Below are 19,732 nucleotides of genomic sequence, written 5' to 3'. Positions count from 1 at the left end.
CAAAAAATCCTTTACTGTGGCCATGCTGAGGCCCTGGCACAGGGTGCCCAGAGCAGCTGTGGCTGCCCCATCCCTGGGAGCGTTCAAGGCTAGGGTGGATGGGGCTCTGAGCAAGCTGGGATAATGCAGTGTCCTTGTCCAAGACAGAGGGATTGGAACCAGATGATCTTTAAGGTCCTTTCTAACCCAAACCATTCTGTAATCTACAATAATAAACAAGAGTTCCAAAACACACTTCAATTTATGCTGCCTTTGTCAGGCAGGGCTCAAAGCACTGTAATGGAACAAATTCATTAGGCCTCAACAACTTTCATCTCAGCATTACAGAACGACTGAATAGATTTAAGTGATGAATTTGATTGATGAATTTTATTGATGAATTTGATTGATGCCCAGAGGATGCTGAGGCCCTGGCACAGTTTGCCCAGAGAAGCTGCGGATGCCGCATCCCTGGGAGCGTTCAGGGCCGGTTGGATGGGGCTCAGAGCAGCCTGGCCCGGCGGAAGGCATCCCTGCCCGCGGCAGAGGGCTGGAACCAGGAGCCGGGGGCCAGCAGGAGCCGATTCCCGAGGGACGGGCACCGCGCGGGCCGTGAGGGAGGAGCGCCGCGGCGGGGCGGGAGCGGCGGGCGAAGCCTCGCGAGAGCGGGCGGGGTGGCGGCGGCCGCCGCGCTCCTCCCCGTGCCGGTGCCGGCGAGCGAGGCCTGCGCGGGCCCGGGCCGGGCTGTGCCGGGCGGTGCCGAGCGGCGGGAGCGGCGGCCGGGCCCGTCCCGGGGCGGCGGGCAGGATGCCGGGCGGGCGGGTGTGCGGCGCCTGCGGGTGCGCGGAGATCGAGGTGGACGCGGCGCGCGGGGACGCGGTGTGCACGGGCTGCGGCTCCGTGCTGGAGGACAACATCATCGTGTCCGAGGTGCAGTTCGTGGAGAACAGCGGCGGCGGCTCCTCCGCCGTGGGGCAGTTCGTGTCGCTGGACGGTGAGTGCGGCCGGGCCGGGGCAGGGCGGGGCGGGGGCCCGGGGGCACAGGGAGCGGCGTGTGCGGAATAGCGGGCGGTGTACGGAGAGAGGGTGCTGCGGGGATGGGGCACATGGCAGGAGGGAAAGGGCGCTGGAAGAGGCGTGGACAGGGACGGGGCGAAGGGGCTGCGGTGAGATCAGGGTTAGAGCACAGGGATGAGCGACTCAGCGGAAAAGGACCTGGGGGTGCTGATCGACAGCAGCGGAACATGAGCCCAAGGCGTGCCCAGGTGGGTGGGAAGGGCAGTGGCATCCTGGCCTCTGTCAGGGATAGTGTGGCCAGCAGGACCAGGGCAGTGATCGCACCCCTGTGCTGGGCACTGCTGAGACCGCGCTTTGAGTGCTGTGCCCAGCTCTGAGCCCCTCGGTTCGGGAAGGACATTGAGGGGCTGGACCCCATCCAGGGAAGGGCAGCGGAGCTGGGAAGGGTGTGGAGCACAAATCAGCGGCTGTTTAGCCTGGAGAAGGGGAGGCTCAGGGGGCACATTGCCACTCCACAAGTCCTTGACAGGAGGGTGGAACCAGCTGGGGGTAGGGCTCTGCTCCCAGGGAATAAGTGACAGGACGAGGGGACAGTCTTCTGCACCAGGGGAGGTTTAGGGTGGACATAAGAAAGAATTTCTTCGTGGAAAGGGTAATTAGACGTTGGAATGGACTGGCCAGGGCAGTGGTGGAGTTGCGGTCCCTGGAGGTGTGTAAGGAAAGGCTGGCTGTGGCACTCAGTGCCATGGTCTGGGTGACAAGGTGCTGGTCAGTCATAGGGTGCACTCAGCGATCTTAAAGGTCTTTTCTAACCTGATTGTTTGTGTGATTCTGTGAGTTCAGAGACAGGACATGGGAACAGTGGGCAGTGTGGGGAAAGGGATGGGGAGATGCTCTGCCAGAGGGTGGGGTTGTGGGGATGCTACAGGGGAGTGAGGACCATGTACAGGGGAGATAAGGACACTGTGCTGGGAGATAATAAGGACAATGTATAGGGAAAAGGGTGCTGCGAGGACAGACTGTGGAAAACCATGTGGTGTAAAGAAGGGATATGGATGGTGCGTGTGGGAACTGGTGCTGCACAGGGTGGAAATGGGAGAGACAATGCATGGGGAGAAGGAGAGCATGCTGTGCAGGGTGAGACAGAAATGGGGTGGGGGAGGCTAGAATAGAATAGAAAAGAAAAGATAAAATGAATAGAAAAGAGCTGTGCAGGATGAGAGAGATGCTCTCAGTGTGATGGAGTACATGTGTGAGGGACTGGGGCAGGTGTGTGAGAAAGTTTGGTGCTCTGTGGAAGGGCTGGGTGCACAGGAAATGGGGAGGTAGATGAAATTATTTGGGATAGAGGACAGGAAAGGTTGGGTTGGGTGTCTAATTGAGAGAGGGAACACATAGGGCACAAGGAGGAGAAACAGGCTGGACATGAAGGGTTGAGTGTCTCCTGTCAGTAGATGGGTTGGGGTGATGGTGTGAATGCTCGGGAGGATAAAACATGGAAAAAGGCCACATCAAGAAGACAACAGTGTTTAGAAAGGGAGAGAAAGAAAATGGATGTGGGGAGGATGTAGTGTTTGAAAGGGGAGAGATGGAAAATCTGTATGGGGAATATATATAAGGGGAAAGAAACATAAGCAAAAGCATGGGAAAGAGCTTAGCAGTGAAACAAGTGGCTCTGATGGATTGTATAGCTGTGGGGAAGAAAGAGGAATTCTTTCTGTGGTGGAGAATGCAGCTCTGCAAATTGGAGTTTGGGAGTTTACTGTAGGCTAGGAGTTGTCTGATGCCATTCCTGTCTTCCAACTCAGGGTGCTGGCATTACTTTTTTTACAGCTTATAAGCAGCACTTGCATCCTTCACTTTTTCCTGTTTTGATGTGGAGATTACATTTTTAAGGGCTTGTTCTGCTTTTTCCCTCCTACCCAAAATTATGCAGGACAGATGGCATGCAAGCTAGAGCTCATTTTGGAATGCCTTTATCCTTAAAAAATAAATCTAAGGAAAAGAAAAAAATGCACCATACAGAGGCTTTTTAATGGATGAATTGCACAGTACTTAATAAAATTTCTTTAAGGTATACCTTTCTTTTTTGTGTAAGTCTTGAGATGTGACAGTAAGTCTTGAGTCTGTGATTTTGTGAGTGCAGGCCCTGTTTCACACCAGAAACATTTTAAGGAAATTAGGATATGGATGACTTATGCTGGTACAGTTCTTTACATTCCAAAACAGATGCTTCTGTTGTCAATATTTTTTTTCCTCAACATGAACTGAGTGATGCAAGCTAATCTGAAAAGATATATTTGTGCTGCAATAGCAGTGTCTTCCTCATGTTTATTGTTTAATGTGCTTGTTTATTAATGTATTTATGACTGATTAAAATCCTCTGGAATGGGGAGAAAAGTAATTTACTGTGTAAGAAGGACTTTGCATCTCCCCAAAGGGTGGAGAATTTACAAAGGAATGTATATTTCTTTTAAGTCAGAAACCACGTACTTTCTGAAAGCAACATTTTCTGGTAAGTTACACCTTTCAGTGAGTTTTGATTATATTAGTAAATTTCCACTAAAATGGAATGAAATGCCTTGGTCTGAGGCTCCTTGGACTGTGGTGTGATGATCTCAGAGAGTGTTACTGTGTGGAGCATTTGCAGTGTCAGAGGTGCCTGGGGTGCTGTTTTTGAGTCCCTGGCTCATGGTTGGTAGGGCTGGGTGTCTTGGAGAATGTTATCTGAGGTTTGCAAAGCATGAGGGATGTCAGGTTCTTTATTGCAGGGCTGGGAATTGAACTGGGCTTTTGGTATTTGTGGAGTTCAGAGCTATTGAAAATATTCTTCAAGATCCACAGCAGCTTCTATTGGTGTGTTATTGCATGTTGCATACACATGCATTTATTAATCATTTGTTTTCACCTTCATCATAAAAAAAGCAAAAGGGCATGGAAAATCCTGAGACACCAATTTCTCTTTTTTACATATAGAAAAACCTTTTATTCTGCCAAGCTACATGTTAAGATTTCAGAATCTTGAATTTCTTTACTGGAGTGAGTCCTCCACTTCTCTATATTAATATGAAATGTCCAAGTCCTTGCTAATAAGTCATGTAGAATCCCTATAAAGCATTGGAAATCCCTTCCTTGATCCTCTCAGGGCTGGAGGAAGGTGTGAGATCACAGTTAAGTTTTCTCTGGCAGTATTTGCATTGATCTAATTATGTGCCTGGTGTAGGAAGCCCCAACACTGATGATGCCTTCCAAAGAGAAGTTTGGTGTAGCCAGTGTTTTCCAGTGCAGATGTGTGAGTCCTTTGGAAAGTTCTTTTCCATTTTTTTTGATGTTTTAGCAGCTGAGATTTTGGTGTGCTGAGAAAGCCTGGGCTTGTGCTTGGCTGTGAATGAGGGGGTTTGCTTTGCTCTCCATGAAGTCTTGGGAAAATGCAGCGTAGTTAAGTGTGTTGGACAAGAGGGCAGGATCACAGAATCATTTAGATTGTAGGAGAAGATTTTTTAGGGTTTTTTTAGGCTTTTAAGATTACCAAGTTCAACTGTTAACCCAGCACTGCCAAGTCCATCACTGAGCCATGCTCCTGAGTGCCCCATCTACGTGCACAGGATGAGCCAAGAAGGCAGAAGTAGTGAAGGACAAAAAATATCTGTTCTGCACAGGTAAACATAGGGTAACAGTGCTTTTTGGCAAAGTGGCTTGCTTTGAAGATCCTTTGGAGCTTTCTGAGGACGTTGGTAAGTAGGAAAGCAGGTGGTTGGATTTTCAAGGGAAGCTCAGCAAGATCTTTCACCAGAAGCCTTTTTGGTAAGTGGACAAAGCAGAAAGTGGATTTTCAAAGGAAAGTCAGCAGGATCCTTCACCAGAAGCTTTTATAGAATCTGAGCTGTCATTGATAAGGAAAAGTCTTTTCAGAGCAGAGTAGCTCTTCAAATTATAGGAAATATACCCTAGAGAGTACAGAAGGAGGTGCCAGTGAAATTCCATAGAATCTGGACTGATGATCTGGAAAACTGGTGACTGGTGAGTTAATGGGGTTTGTGGGCAATATTGAATTATGTGGGGTAGTAAAGACTGCAGAAGAACCTGTTGCTTTTAGTGGATGGGTGGTAGGATAGCAGATGGGATGCAGAGTTGCTGTGAGAGTTAGCATTGTTCCTTTCTTCCACATGTGGCATGGTTTCTTCTTCTACATCCAGACTGGCTAGGATGACATTGGAAGGAAACCCCTAGGTCATAATGGATAGCTTTATAAAAACAAATTGCTCAATGTTCATTCATGGTACAAAAGAACCTGGCTGGGGAGGGGAATGTTAGAAGCTAAAAGAGCACATGCAGCATGTCTGTACACAGCATTACCTGCAGCTGAAGTGCTGTGTGCAGTTCTGGTGGGTTTCTCTTTTCTTCCCCCTCCCCAGGAAAACCTCTAATAGAGCTAGAAAAGATACAGAGAGGAGGATGGAGTGATTAAGAGGAGAGCTTCCTGAAGAGCTTCTCAGTTAGGCTGACTGAATAGACTCAGCCTCTTCAGACTGGAAAAGAGATGATTGAATGGGGCCATAGTAGAGATTTGTAAATGCAGTAAAATAACACAGCAAGGATGAGCAGCTGCTCAGGGTCACATAATGCAAAAGCTGGGGAATGCTAAGAAATCAAGCAGCTAACTGATTGCAGAGGTAGTGGGTAGGAGGTTCAGAAGCATTAGGAGGTTTTGTCTGGTTGGTTTTGGTTTTTACAGAAACCCCCATGTGAATGTGAAGTTGTGGATGTTAAAAGTTTACATGAGCCTAAGATGATTGGGCAGACAAAATAAAAAGGTATCATGGCCTTTGATAAAATACATGATTTCTGGTTCAGGAAATCCTCGAGCCACAGATCTCTAGAAACTGGGAGATTATATGAGAGCTATCACAACAAACTTTCCTCCTGTGTTTTGTGCTGCCCTTGCAGGCATGTATATTGATGGGCTTTCTCATTCAGAGGTAGGATACTGGACTAGTCTTTCAGTCTGATTGGGTACAGGTGTTCTTTTGAGACTTCCTGGAAAGAAGATAATTTTCTTTGAGCTTTACAGAGCTAATCCCACCATTCCTTTCAATGCTGTCTGTCTCAAACACTGGCAAGTCAGCTCTTCTTGCAAGGTACCTGTCACTTCCTGGGTTGTGAGCTGGGAAGTTATTTCACTAGCAAGGGAATAATCCCTTCTAGAAGGGGCTGCTGTGTATTGTTTTGTTGATCTTTTGAGAGAAGAGCCCTCTGAAAGCTTTGATATGCCCCATACTGGTCTAGTGATTTGTAATTCTTAATTCTGTTGAGAGTGGTCACAGTCAGGAATGAATCCAGCCTCAACACTCCACCCTAGCTGTGTTACTGTCTTGAAGCTTCTGAAGGCTGCCTTGAAATTTGGTTTGTGAACCTGACTAATTTGACCCTGGATAAGTCAGGAATTAGTGGAGATGGGTTATCATGCCTGTTTTAGCTCCAAGGAACTCTGCTGATTGCACAGAAAGTGTTTGAGGCATGTACTTTTCCTAGCTGAGTCTAGTTTTGAACAATAACTATTCACTTTATAATTGATAACCAGTTCAGACTAGCCGAATAGATTGTTTGCTCTGATTTCTTAACTTAAATTTGGAGAGCTTTTGAATCCTGCTAATTGGAATGAATGTGTCTTGCTTTTTATTTTTCTTCATACCCAAGTTCTTACCAGCCTATCAGTTGCTACATTTGAACACATCCCAGCAGGAAGTGCAGCAATACAGGGTCTGAGAGTGAGCTACATTTCTGCCTCTCCATTATGCTATAATTGCATCCTGGAGGATGGAGTTACACTGAGCCCTTTGCCAGTTTGCACTGGTTTGATGGCTGCTGCTTTTGTAGAAAGGCAAGTTAAGAGTTGTGTGCCATGTCTGAAGGTGTGGAGTTCTCTGCTCTTTCACTGTGTCTGGGTGGGAGTCCCCTGTCCTGTGGTAATTGTTGGGAGGAACTGTTTTCACAAGTGTTTTTTTTTAAGCTGACAGGAGAAAAACTGAAGCTGAAGAGAGTGAGAGAAAGCTGAGCATGGAGCAAACCTGACAGCCCAGATCTCTCTTCAGGGTTTTGTTTAAAGAAGCTGAGAAAGGTGAAGGCTGGGGCTTCTGACATTAATCAAAGGAGAAGAAGAGTCCCACCTGGGAAGGTTGATGTGCAGGCAGCATAGCAGCAAGCTGGAAGATGTAACTGAGAAATACAGCACAAAGAAACGATGCTGCAAGGTGTACTGAGCTCGTGATCCTCAAGCGTGCTGTCTGGGGAAACTCAGCTTCTTTTGTTCCTGAAATTCCCTTTAAATGCTTGGCAGTAAGTTGAGAAAAGCAGATCTGACAAGCATCTTGGTCACACACCAGGTACTGCTGGTTCTTGCTGTTCCTGACCAGCTTCTCCCTGGGGTTCCCCCAAGGCTGCCCATGGCCCAGGAGCCCATCCCTGCCCCAGGGACTGCACAGCAGGGCCAGGCTCCAGCTCCCCTCTGCCTTGCCCTGCCCACCCATGGACCCTGAAGAGCCAGGCCCACGTGCTCTCTGGCCTCAGCCCATCCTTGTGGCCCTGTTTGGACATTCTGGGGCTGTGTCTGACCTTGTTCCCCTCGCTGGGCCTGACCCTGACCCCCCTGTGCAGTCTGATGTCCTGCCTGGCCTCAGCCCATCCCTGGCCCCATGGAGGTGCCTGATGCCCTCAGCTCTGCCTGTCCCTGCCCTGCTGTAAAAATCAGAATCACATCTTTAGAACAAATTTAAATAAGAATTATTAATAAATCTTTGAACTTAGTGACTAAGCCTGGAGGTTTTAGTGCAGTGACAAATAGACAGAAACAGGATTCTGCAGTGGGCACTGACAGCATCAGTTCTCCAGCACTGAGTCAGGCTCTCTGGCTCTGGTACAGCAAACATGCATTAAGGCTCTGCATCTCCAAATGTACATGAGTTTGCACTAATTTGAGGCTGGTGGGAGGTTACCTTCTTGCTTTTGCTCATAATGGGAAAGGGAAGTTGTGAACTGGTAATCCTTAACACACCAACAAGTGTTTGCTAAAGTTTTCGGTGTAGGAGGTTCTACAACATTTGTAAGTAGCCTGGTTCAAATTTTAGAACATCAAGAAGAGTTTATTTCTGCTATTACAGGTTTTTTTTTCACAAGTGAATTATAATTAAGTTACTACAGAGACCCATTAGCACAGCCACAAATCCTGAATGTGTACTCTCACCCTTCAGTGTCCCATGACAGATTTAATGTATCTTTGGCTCTTTAGTAAAGCTGTGGTTTGCTCAATGTTTTAGGTATACCTGTGGGAGCTTACAGAAGTATTTTCTTTACTATTTTATCCTTAAAATCTTTGTTTTACATTGAGGCATGTGAGCTACATTGACCTCGCATGCAGAACTTGACAAGAGTTTGCGTTGATCTAAATATTTGTCTTTTGAGAATTGTGGACATAAAAAGTTATGGTCAGCAAACTGGAAAGAAGAGAGGGACTGACTACAGAGAGAAAAAAACTTATGTAAAATTTAAGCTGAGCTTATTAGTCATTCATCTTTTCTACCTTTTTGTCCTGTAGAACTTTTTAAGATGATCAATTACTGTCAAATTCATTACTAGTGAGACAGTTGGGAAAGGGGATGAACTCTGTATTTGTGTAGGATTCAGTGCTTTTGTCTGCTTGGTTCTTATGTACAATAAAGGATTCTTGAGTATTTTGAAACATTAAAAAAGTGAAAGGAGTAAAGATTTTGTTTTTAATTTGTAATTGTTAATTGGTTTCCCTGTAAGGTATTGATAGAACAAGTCCTGACATTAAATGTTTCTTACGGTGCAGCCTCAAATAGTCCTGAACTGAGCTCTGCCAATAATGCACATGCTAAACTTGAAATGAAAACATTTGGTACTGAAAAGTTAAAATAATATTAATACCAACAAGTTTCCTTATATTTGTGGCCCAGCTTTTTAGAGATGACACTAATTCATGGTTAATTTTAAGTTATGCAGAGTGATCATGATGTCAATTGCAATACAGAGAAAGAAAATATAAGTATGCTGGATTTGCAGACTCTTTGATGGAAATCCTGAAGAGTATTTACCTGATTTACCCTGTGCCAGATTACAAAACTAATTCATAATCATGCTGTGTTGGGAAGGAAGAGGGGAAACGTCCACCTAAAATAATCATCTGCTGTATGCTTTAGTGAGAGGAATGAAATCGGTTTTGCTTCTCTCCCCGAATCCTCCAGGTGGCAATCGTGCACCAGAGTTAATATGAAGCTTTTTCTGGCTTTGAGTCTTTTCCACACTGGGATGGCAGCAGCAGAGGGTGCTGCTGTCAGCTGTGGCAGTGCAGAGTAGTGCACATAACTTGGATGCAGACGTTTCATAGACTCTGGCAGTCCTAAGTTGGGTTGTGGTGGATGCAAATATATTTATCCCTACAGTTGGTAGTTAGGAAAATAAGCTATGATGGAATAGATTTAAAGTTTGTCTATGTAAGTTTATGTGGCAGTGCTGTTTCAGCAGGCTCTGGTGCCTGCAGACCTGTTCACTTCCCTGGAAAAATGAGTGAGAAAAGAATTGTTTCAGTTACAAGCTTCAGAACTTGAGTCACATAATTTTACTTTTATAGGTATGATTTGTAGTGGGAAGTTTACTTACCCTCCTTTTTACTTTTATGGTCTGACTTCAGTAGGAAGCTCATTATTTTTTTTAGATTAGATTACCTTGTCTTCCCAATTATGAAGCCATTGGTGTGATGCAGTCTGCATTCTTTACCAGACTTTACCAGATTTTATGCTGGATCTGTAAATACATATATTTGAAATAGAAGGTTTGCCCCTACCATGGCCTGAAGAAAGGACTGGTGGCTTTTGGATTTAATTTTACAGGGAAGGATTTTGGTAGGATTGCTCCTGTCAGACAGCAAGTGCACTTCAGTTCAGGTTACAAGCAGCTTCATTCCCTGTCTTCACTTGCTCATTTATGTAGAGGAAGCAAAATCTGTAATGCTGGGACTGAATCTGTTTCTCCTCCAGGTGCTGAAACTCATCATGTCCCTACCTGACAGAAAAGTGCCCTTTAAGCTGCAGATGCCCAAGCGGCTGCTCTTTGCCTCCACTGTGTGGAGTGATTTGATAAGTGCTGTTCCTGTTACCTGTGGTTTTTTGTTGCTGTTCAGGATTACCCCAGACTGCAAGCCTTCTTGCACCTTTTGCAGCTTGAGGAGCAGTTTTATGGAGAAGCAGAGTGATGTGACTTTGTTATGGAGTTGGTGCAGCAAAACAGAAGCTGCTGAGGGGCTTGTGCTGTGAGCAGCAGTGGGAATGGCTGATGGAGGGATAGTCACTGTAGAACTATGTAATTGTTTAGTTGGAAAAGACCTTTAAGATTGTAGATTTCAGATGTTAACCAAGCTGTGACAAGTAGTTTAACACTCAAATGATGCAGGGTTATTGTCTGTGTGAGCTTAGACTGAGTACCATCAAATTTCCAGACATGATCTGCATCTTCAGTTCTGTTGTGTTAGGGCAGTGCAGCCCACTGAGAGGACCACACAAAAACTGGAGTAGCTGTGTTTCTGAGCTGCCTAACACATCTCTCCACACCTTCTGTTGTCCAAAATTTCATGTAAATGTCCAAAGCAAACTTAGAAAGGAAGCTTCAGTTATGTGAAGCTGCAAATCTGAATGAGTTTCTAAAAGAAATCATAGAGTCATAGAATATCCTGTGTTGGAAGGGGACCCACAAGGATGATGAAGGTCCCTGCACAGGATGCCCTAAGAATCACAGCAAATGTCTGAGAGCATTGTCCAAATGCCCCTTAAATTCTGCCACTCTTGGTGCTGTGACCACTTCCCTAGGGAGTCTGTTCCCTTTCCCAACCATCCTCTGGGTGAAAACCTTTTAGCTAAAAGCCAACCTAAACCTCCCTGTCCCCTTCATGCCATTCCCTCAGGGACGGGTCACCAGGGGGAGCAGCTCAGTGTGTGCCCCTCCTTTTCCCCCCTGGAGGGAGTTGTACCTGCAGTGAGCTCTCCCCTCAATCTCCCCCAGGCTGAGCAGACCAAGAGCCCTCAGCTGCTGCTCATGTGGCCTTCACTGTCTTCATGGCCCTCCTTTGGACACTCTCATGGCTTTTTAACATTGTGGTGCCCAAAACTGCCCCCAGGATGGGGGTTGAGGCTGCCCCAGTGCAGAGCAGAGTGGGTCAGTCCTGACCCTCACCTGGCTGGTGATGCTGGGACACAGCTGTCCCAGATGCTGTGCCTGATGTCCCCAGGACACAGCTGGCCCTCCTCAGCAGGTGGCATGAGTAGATGGCAGTGGACCTTGGAGCACTTCACCACCTCATGGAGGAGGGCATTTGAGTTGCCTTAGGGAAATGGTAGTGTTAATGTTGAAGTTTTGGCAGGCAGTACTTGAAGGCACCAAATACTTCTCAGATATATTTTTGTATGTCTTGAAAGCTGAATATGAAAAACCAAAAGCCTGCTTAATTCACTTTTGAAGTTGTGGGGGAAGAATGGAAAAGGTCAAGAAATGTAAAAATTGCAGTTAAGCTGGGATGTTAATTTGGTTGTGCCTAGCAATTGCTGTTCCTTTCCTTTGTACTTTTTAAATTGCTAGCTTTGTAGGGATTTTTGTCTTTAAATGAATTTTATGATTTCAGTTTTCTTTTTTTAAGAGTTTATCTTTTTATTACCCAGCTGAGCAGTTATGATAATGAGTTTGGTTTGCATTTTGCTTGTAAGATTAAAGCTGATGGTGAGACTACATAGTCAATGGCAACATTAGTTTGCAGTTCTGAGAGTGTAAGTGCTCAACAGACTAGTTCTCTGTCAGTTTTCAAAGACAAATGCTAAGTAGAGATGTTCAGCCTTTCCAGTTAACTTGCTGAAAAATGGGTACATCAATTCTGATAGCAGAATCTGTCTTTCAGAGAGCTCTGCTGGTATCTGCTGCAGTCTCTATAGCTTGGAAAGAAATTACTTTATGTATGATGTTAGAGCTTGATGGCTAATGAAAAAGAGTCTTAAAGAACAAAATCATTGAAATCTCAACTTAATTTCATTTTGTTTATATTAGTTTGGATTTTAACTCCTGAGTAAGTTGAATTATTTAGTTATTAGTATTGTTTATGACCACTGTAAGATTGTTTTGTGCAAGCTTTTTAATAGTAATAGGGAAACATTTTAAAGTGTTGTTTTACCAATGATAGTCCAAAGCAGTTCAGTATTTTGGTTTATTCAAGGACAGAGGGGACTGGGAAGGGGAGCCTTTGTGTACAGAACCAAAAGTGCCTTTGACACAAGTCCTGGGTGATCCCCCTGCCTCCAGCCTGCTTGCTCCTGCTGCTGCCTTGTGGATGGTGTCCTCCTCCCATGCACTGATGCTCTAGTGTGCTGCAAATCAGACTAGTGAGGAAGCTTGTAGTAAAGCAAACCTTAAAACAACAACAAAAAAAAAAGGAAAATGGGAGGTGGAATTTCTGTTTAGATTTTCTACTGAAGAGAATGTGAAACTATTGCCAGCATTGATATATTTTCTGCCAGGTAAACCATTCTTACTAAATGTACACAAAAAATGTTATGCCTTCTTTTGTAGCTTGGTAACCTCTCTCTGGTTTGCTGCATTGGTTTGTTTTCAAGTGTTTGTGGAAATACAAGGCTGTACCTGTAAGAATGGCAAGGAGACATTGCTGCCTCTGGTAGTCAAACACAGACTTGGGAGAGTTACCTCTGTACCCAGTGAGGAGATCACTATTGAATGTTTTTCACTTTTTATTAGGATTATTATTAGATTAAGATCACTTAATCTGTGGGGCATTTAGGTGAGAGCCTGTTATGTGAGGGACGACACGAACTCACTGAGTGTCTTGGACAAATAATGTGTTTTATTGTTCAAATCTTCTTTTTACAGGGCATTTGAATTTCCCAGGCTCAGAGCTGGGATCTCTCTCTGCCCAGATCTCTGGCCAGTGGTGTTTGTGCACCTAGGCTTGAACAGGGTTGGCTGAGGGTCCCTGTATAGGTTTGGATCCAGCCTATCTGGGGACTGTTTATCTGTTTTACTGGAAAGAACCAGGCTAGCAAATTGGATTTTTGTTATATCTAGATTTACCTTGTCCAGCTACAGACCAGCTGCACTGTGACAGTGCTGCCACAAGAGCTGATTATTGTTTGTTAAAGGATCTGTTAACAAAGTGAAGTTGGTTTCTGTTGTGGATAGCACTGGAAGCCTAATTTAAAAGTTATATCGAAAAAAAAAGCTTTGAAGGCTGATAGTAATTCTGCAGGAATATTTGCTTATTAGCTTTTCTGGGTTTTGGTTTTGTTTTGTTGGTTTGTTTTTCTCAGTATTGGTGTACATTAAATGCAACTGAGGAGATTTGAGCTTAAAATGTCTAGTTAAAAGTGAACAGTATAGGTCACAGTTTTTCATTAGTTGTACCTGCCATGGTACAACTGCAAATATCATACTCAGGTGTGTACCAGAAATGCCTTGAACTGCTTTAAAGAGCAACTTCAGTGCCCTCTCTGTGTCTGTCCCAAAGCCTTTCTAGTTTGTTCTGAAGAGCTAGTCTGAGAGGAGGAAACAGCCACAATAACCTGAGGAAAAGCTGTAGGCATCATAGACAACAAGATGGCTTTTTCCCCTATCCTGAAGACTTGAATTAAGTAGAACTCCAAATTGAACTAACAAATTGCTTGTTTTCAATCCTGTGCAATTTAGCTTTTTGGTTTCACTTGCTGTTAAGCTGATAGATTCAGATATCCTGCTTGAGGTATCCTGATTGTTTTAAAAAAAAACCTTCCTGCTTTAGTGGGAGACTATTTTTGTCCTTGGTAGTTTAATTCCCTGTTCTGCAAGATTGGTTTGCATGAGTAGCTCCACTGACTCCCAGCAATCTCTGCATTCAGGCTGCTTAGCATTGGCATGGATGGCCAAACCAGCCTCTAGTTTATGCTGATTTACAGCTCAGACTTCTTTTAAGTCTCCAACCTTTCAGGGTGTGAAAGTAGCAGTTCCAGACTTGCAGTTTTTGTAGCCTGAGTGTTGCTGTGTTTACCTAATGACAAACTGAAGTTACTTTAAAATAAGTGTTATGTCTGTAGTAGCCAACACAGTCATTATTGAATGCTAAACATGTTTTATATTCTGTAAAGCCAATAATTACCTATTAGAATTCTGTAAATTCTTCATTGAATATTCTTCAGACAAAAATACTAACTAAGCAATTTTTTCCTCCGTTATTTTGAGAAATGTTTTACAGTGCTGATTTTCATGTTCTGCTTAAAATAGACATTGGGAGATTTTTTGTAGTTTCTTTGGAACTGAGATTGGGAGGGCTTATGGAGCCATGTAATTCTTATGGGATCTCAAGAAAGAAATAATTTGAACAGTATTGGTACTTGATGTCTTAAGTACTTTAAGACCTTCTTAATGTAGTTTGGCATGTTGTAGATGATACAGATACCCACTATATTGGCAAAACAAGTTTTATTTTAATACTTTAATTAAGTTATTCTCTTTGACATGTCTGGTGTTTGTTTCTTTTCCCCTAATAGGTGCAGGGAAAACACCGACCTTAGGAGGAGGATTCCATGCCAACCTGGGAAAGGAGTCACGAGCAAAAACTCTACAGAATGGTACTAGCAAATTTTAGTCTTGCTGATATGAATTCTTTTTATTAATATGGTTGATACAATTAATTTTTAGTTCTGAATGTGACCTCAAAACCTTGGCAGGCCTCTCATTATTCAGTGGACAAGTCTGCTTAGTGCTGATTTTTCATTGTGCTCTCATTTGGCTGCTGCACCTGATTTATGAGTTCATGCAGCTGACTGACAAAGGGTAATGGCACCTGACAATATTACTGTGGTTTAAAAGGGATTTTTCAAGGTTGACATGCCCATTGCACCTTTTTATTATCTGTTAAACCTATTGTGGCTTTTTATTTAGTCCATTTTCAGGGTTCTTGGAATACTTTATTCATGTTTATTTAAAAGTATAATTCTTCAAATATTTTTGGTCTTAAGCAATGCAAGTGTGAGATAATGCATGTGAGTAATCATGTGCTTAATATGGGATCATTGAATAGAGAGAGGAAAAATGGAAAAAAGGTTTTATCGTACAGATGACATTAAAATAAATATTCTCATTACATGCTTTACATTTTAATTGAGATCTCCATATTCTACACTCTTTACAGAGGGTGAATAAATCCAGCTTTTTTTCCAGGAGCAGAATGGTCTTGCAGTTTGCTGTTGCTCATATCAAGGGACAGGAGTTGTCATTTTTTGGTTAATTAATACTCCTGTCTCATGACTCCTGGAGATGACAGCTGATGGACTGTCATAGCAAAGTCTCAGAAGCTGACATGTAATTAACTATGGATGTAAATGGGTTTTATGATAAAGTACTCATTTGGGGGAGATATTTTAGAGAAGGGTATTTTCCTAAATTAGTCTTGCATTTGCAACTCAACACAGAAAAATCTTGTCTATATTATGCCTCTGTAGGTATATGAAGAGTAAGATTGATCTGGTATTAAATCTTCATAGGTATAGAGAGGCTAGGATTGATCTGTGTGATTGAAGTATAGTCAGATTACTCTACTCAGCATTATTCAGCTGATATATATACAGGTTGTTTTATATACAGAATGTTTTATTCAGCTGTTTTTACTTAAGAGTATTGAGCCCTGTTTGTTTGGCAAAGTAAAGCTTGCACTTCAGGTGAGCTAGTGTCAATGTCAGGTCTGAAGTTACTATCTTTGGAATTTTAAATTTCCTGTCTAACATGTAACCTATATAAGCAGTTGGATAAAGCCACTAAACTTAATGAAGTCTGGTTTTGGATTAAGGCACTTTAATCAAAACTGTAATTTTGAACAGGCATTTTAAAAATAAATTGGCTTTTTGTGCATAAGAACTTCACAGTTGTCTGTAATTGTAAAAAGTAAAATGCTGATGGAAGGAAATCTGTCTTGTTGCTTTGTGGAGTGTTTGAATCCTTCACAAGCCCTTTTGGTTATGCCAAAAGGTAATCACAAGTAAAGAGAGTGTAGGCGTTTTTCTAGAATCTAAACACAGCTTTTTCTTGGATGAGTGTTTGCTGGGGAATATGTCTGAGCATCTTCCTTCCCCACAGCTTTTGTGTGGGGGGCCTCCCTGATCAAAACCAGTGATTGTGACTTGGCTAAAGTATATCAGCATCATACACAAAAACATTTAGTTGCTTTACATGAACTTATCTCCCAAACAGTCTTGAAACAGGAAAATAATTTGTCTTTTTAGTTACACCTCTCTGAAGCTCTTTGCAGGTTTTCTTCTATTTTTTTTTTCCCTGTTTCTATCCTTTATATAAGGAGCAAGTGTTTGGTCTTTGATTTCTGTACCCAACCTGCATTTGTCATGCTGCCAATCTATCTCTGGGAAAGTTCTTTTCAGTGAGCTAAGTGATGTTCTTGCTCAGTCCCAGGCATGACAACAGCAGCTGATATTTCAGGTAGAGCAATTGGTGTTTGAAAGCCTTTTCTTTTCTGTCGCTGAATAATGAGCCGGTTGTCTGCTGCTTTTAATCACACTTCTGGCTTTACATAGTTTTTAATTGCAAATTGAGCTATGGCAATGAGCTTATAAAATCTCACCCTGTCACTGTGGGCCCATGATCATGGCTTTTTTTTTGGGGTGAAATTATGTTAAATATCCATCATGGTTCGACTTGAAAGTGTAGCAAGGTAAGTGGACGTATTTTAAAGGAGAGGTATGGAGTTGTTCATTCAATGAAACTGGAGTGCACTGCTAGTTGGCTGTATGAAAACTGAACAGTTATAAAAAATGCTGAGCTACTTATATATTTGCTGGAAATGCCACTGTGTTGGCATTTCCAAAGTCAGCTGTGCTGCAGGTGAAGTGCTGAACTCTCTCCCATGGGGATGCTGGCACAGGACATCAGCGAGGGCGGCCACTGGTGGCTCTTACCTCAAGGCTGTTGCTGCTGCCTTTGCTTTCTTCTCTCCTGTGCTCTCAGTGCTCCTGCTGAAGGGGAGAGCCAGGCCTGGGAAGCAGGGATGGGCAGTGGATGAGTCCCCAGAGTGCTGGGGAGCAGCTGAGAGCCGTGTGTGGTCCGGGAGCGCTGGCAGCTCTCGCTCTGCGCCTGCTCTGCTCGCCAGCAACCTGCGGGGAAAGTCCAGCCATGGAGCAGGGACTTGCTGGGTTTTAAAAAACAACACCTCCCCCTGCTATCCCTGCTTCCCCCCACTCCTTCCCCATGTGCTTTGGGCCAAATTCTTCTTTACTGTAAAGTCTGTCTTTCCAGGGGAGGTGATCTGGACTCGCTGTCTCTTACTTAATTACCAGCAAAGCAGCTGGGCTTGGCTGAGTGTATGATGCTGCTCTTTTTTGAGGCTTTTAATGAAAGGATGTTTAGAATTAGATGAAGAATAGTTTTGCATTAGAATGCTTAAGGTAATAACTTTTTTTCCATGCATTCTAAAGTGAAGAAATGCAAAGGTAAAATCTCCCAGCAGCTGCTCATCAGTTCTGGACTCTTCTACAAAATCATGGTGTGCATGGGTGTTTTTATAAATATGTGTATTTATGCTCTAAACAAAGCCGTGGGCAAACCCTGACCATTTTGTAGTTTTCAGTTTTGTGTAAGAATGTCCATTACACAGAACCAGTCCCCCTTACCACACATACCTTTCCTCACTATTTATAATGCAGCAGGGCATAGCTGTTCAGTTTCTCCCTTTATTTCTGAACCAGCTGATGTTTGTGTGTGTTTGTTTGGGAATGGCTGCTTACAGAAACTGGAGTCTTGTTTACACTTGCTAAAATATTTATGCAGAGAAGATTTAATACTGTTGTATTTGTTCATAATCACTTTGATTTTCAGAGTGCAGTACTGTGCTAATTGAGTGTATGAAGCTCCACAAGTTCAACAGGCTCAGGCCCACAAAATATTTTGCATCTGTACATACAGACCTCATTTTTGTAGTAAAAACCTGGACATCTGTGAGATGTGTGGTGTTTCAGCTTCAACTTTGTTTGAATGGATATGGCAAAATAGCTAAATACTAGTGTTTTTCTGAAAAAGAAGAATTATGAGTAAAATACCAGCTCAGAGGGGAGACTCTTTGACAAGACACCTTCCTCTGTTTCTGAGCCTCTTCAAATTTCTTCAGTATTGGTCAGCACTTAGAGTTACTTCCAGAGCTGAAGTGCAGAGTGATGTCTCTTTAAATCCCATTTTACAGTTCTGTGCTGCATTACATAATCTCTCTAAATAGCCAGTTTATTCTTGTTTCCTTGCAGGCAATCTGCTCTCGCTGTATCAGTGTCAGAGTCGTTGTTACAGGGGAGTTGTTCTTGACTTGGAGCTCTGATATTTTCAATATCTTCAGTGACCAAAAAGAAAAGGGACAGGGGAAGGAGGATCAATAGCATGATTATATATATGATATGATTATTGAAAGTTTCAGCTGCAGATATTCAAAATTGGTCTAAACTAAGTTTGAAGATTGCAGCTGCATCTAGCTTAATCCAATTTCTGAACTGTTGTGCTGTGGTTTTAATTATTTCTTTAAATGAATGTGTGTTTTCCCTCAGTCCTCTTAAATACCAAAACATAGCTAACAGTATTTTAATGCTAAATGCGAAAGTGTTTCTGAAGATTGTCTGTAATGCATTTTTTACTGTTTGCATTTAAACTATTTGTTTAATTCTTTAACATTTGTTGTCATCACTCCTTTTATAGCTGGTTTGTTACAAGTGATTATGGAAGGTTCTGCTTCCTCCCAGAACCATACATTGTGAATTAAAAAAGGACAATATATTACACATGTGAAGAACAGAAGTATTCAGAAGGGAGGAACAGAGAGCAAAACTAGAACAGCAAGGGAAGGGAGATTAGTGGAATTCTAGAAGAACTGAGATTGGAAGAGACCTCTGGGGATTGACAAAATGGTGGCTTTGAAGTTGCATTAAGCTGCTGAGGGCCTAGAGCAGCTGAGCTCCAGTTTTTACCAAGGAAGGATATGACAGTTTCCCTGGTCAACCTGTTTTCCAGTGATTGGCTACCCTCACTGTGAGGATTTTTTTCCTTGTGTTGAGTCAGAACTTATTTTGATGAAATGCAACTCTTGCCTCTTGTCCTATTGCTGTGCATTCCTGGCTGCATCTTTATAACCTCCTCCTGCAAAGCTGAAGGCACCAAAGAGAATTCTCCCTCTCCAGCTTTCTTGAGACTCAGCAAATTCATCTGTCAGCCTCATCCACGTGCTGCAGTCTCCAAATCATCACAGGGACTCTCTGCTGGACTTGCTCCAATATGCCAGTGCCTCTTCTGCAGAGGAGCCCTGAACTGGACAAAGTAGTCTAAATATAGTCCATAAGTGCTCAACAGGGGATGATAATCACTTCTCTGGACCTGCTGGCTGCAGTTTTAATAACGTGGCTCTGGGATGAAATTAACCTTCACCACTGTGACTGGGTGCTGCTGAGCCATGTTCAGCTTTTTGTCCATGAGGAACCTGAACCCTTTCCTGCAAAAAAGTCGAACAGTCCCCAGCCTGTGCTTTTGTCCTGCAGTTTTTCTGTCCCAGGTGCAGAAAAATTGCATTTGGCTCATGAGAATGATGAAATGGGATGAGGGAAGAGCTGTAGTTAGAATTTCTCTTGACTGCATTCTGGCTGTGGCTGCTGGGCATGAT

At 43.4% G+C, this 19,732-nt stretch overlaps 1 protein-coding gene across 1 annotated transcript in view; it reads left to right on the top strand.

Annotated features, from left to right (window-relative positions):
- The first annotated feature begins 786 nt into the window (after nucleotides 1-786).
- BRF1 (BRF1 RNA polymerase III transcription initiation factor subunit) overlaps nucleotides 787-19,732 on the top strand; it is a 170,704-nt gene continuing 151,758 nt past the window's right edge. Inside the window, exons 1-2 of the mRNA XM_054286701.1 lie at nucleotides 787-973; nucleotides 14,583-14,663. Of these exons, the coding sequence (XP_054142676.1) occupies nucleotides 787-973; nucleotides 14,583-14,663 (268 nt within the window). The remainder of the gene's footprint in view (nucleotides 974-14,582; nucleotides 14,664-19,732) is intronic.

Source organism: Melozone crissalis, unplaced genomic scaffold (assembly GCF_028551555.1).
Source record: "Melozone crissalis strain CALT ecotype California unplaced genomic scaffold, PUWL_Pcris_2 ptg000056l_1, whole genome shotgun sequence".
Lineage (NCBI taxonomy): Eukaryota > Metazoa > Chordata > Aves > Passeriformes > Passerellidae > Melozone > Melozone crissalis.
Note: the sequence above shows the minus strand (reverse complement) of the source record. Positions and strands in the feature narration are given on the sequence as shown.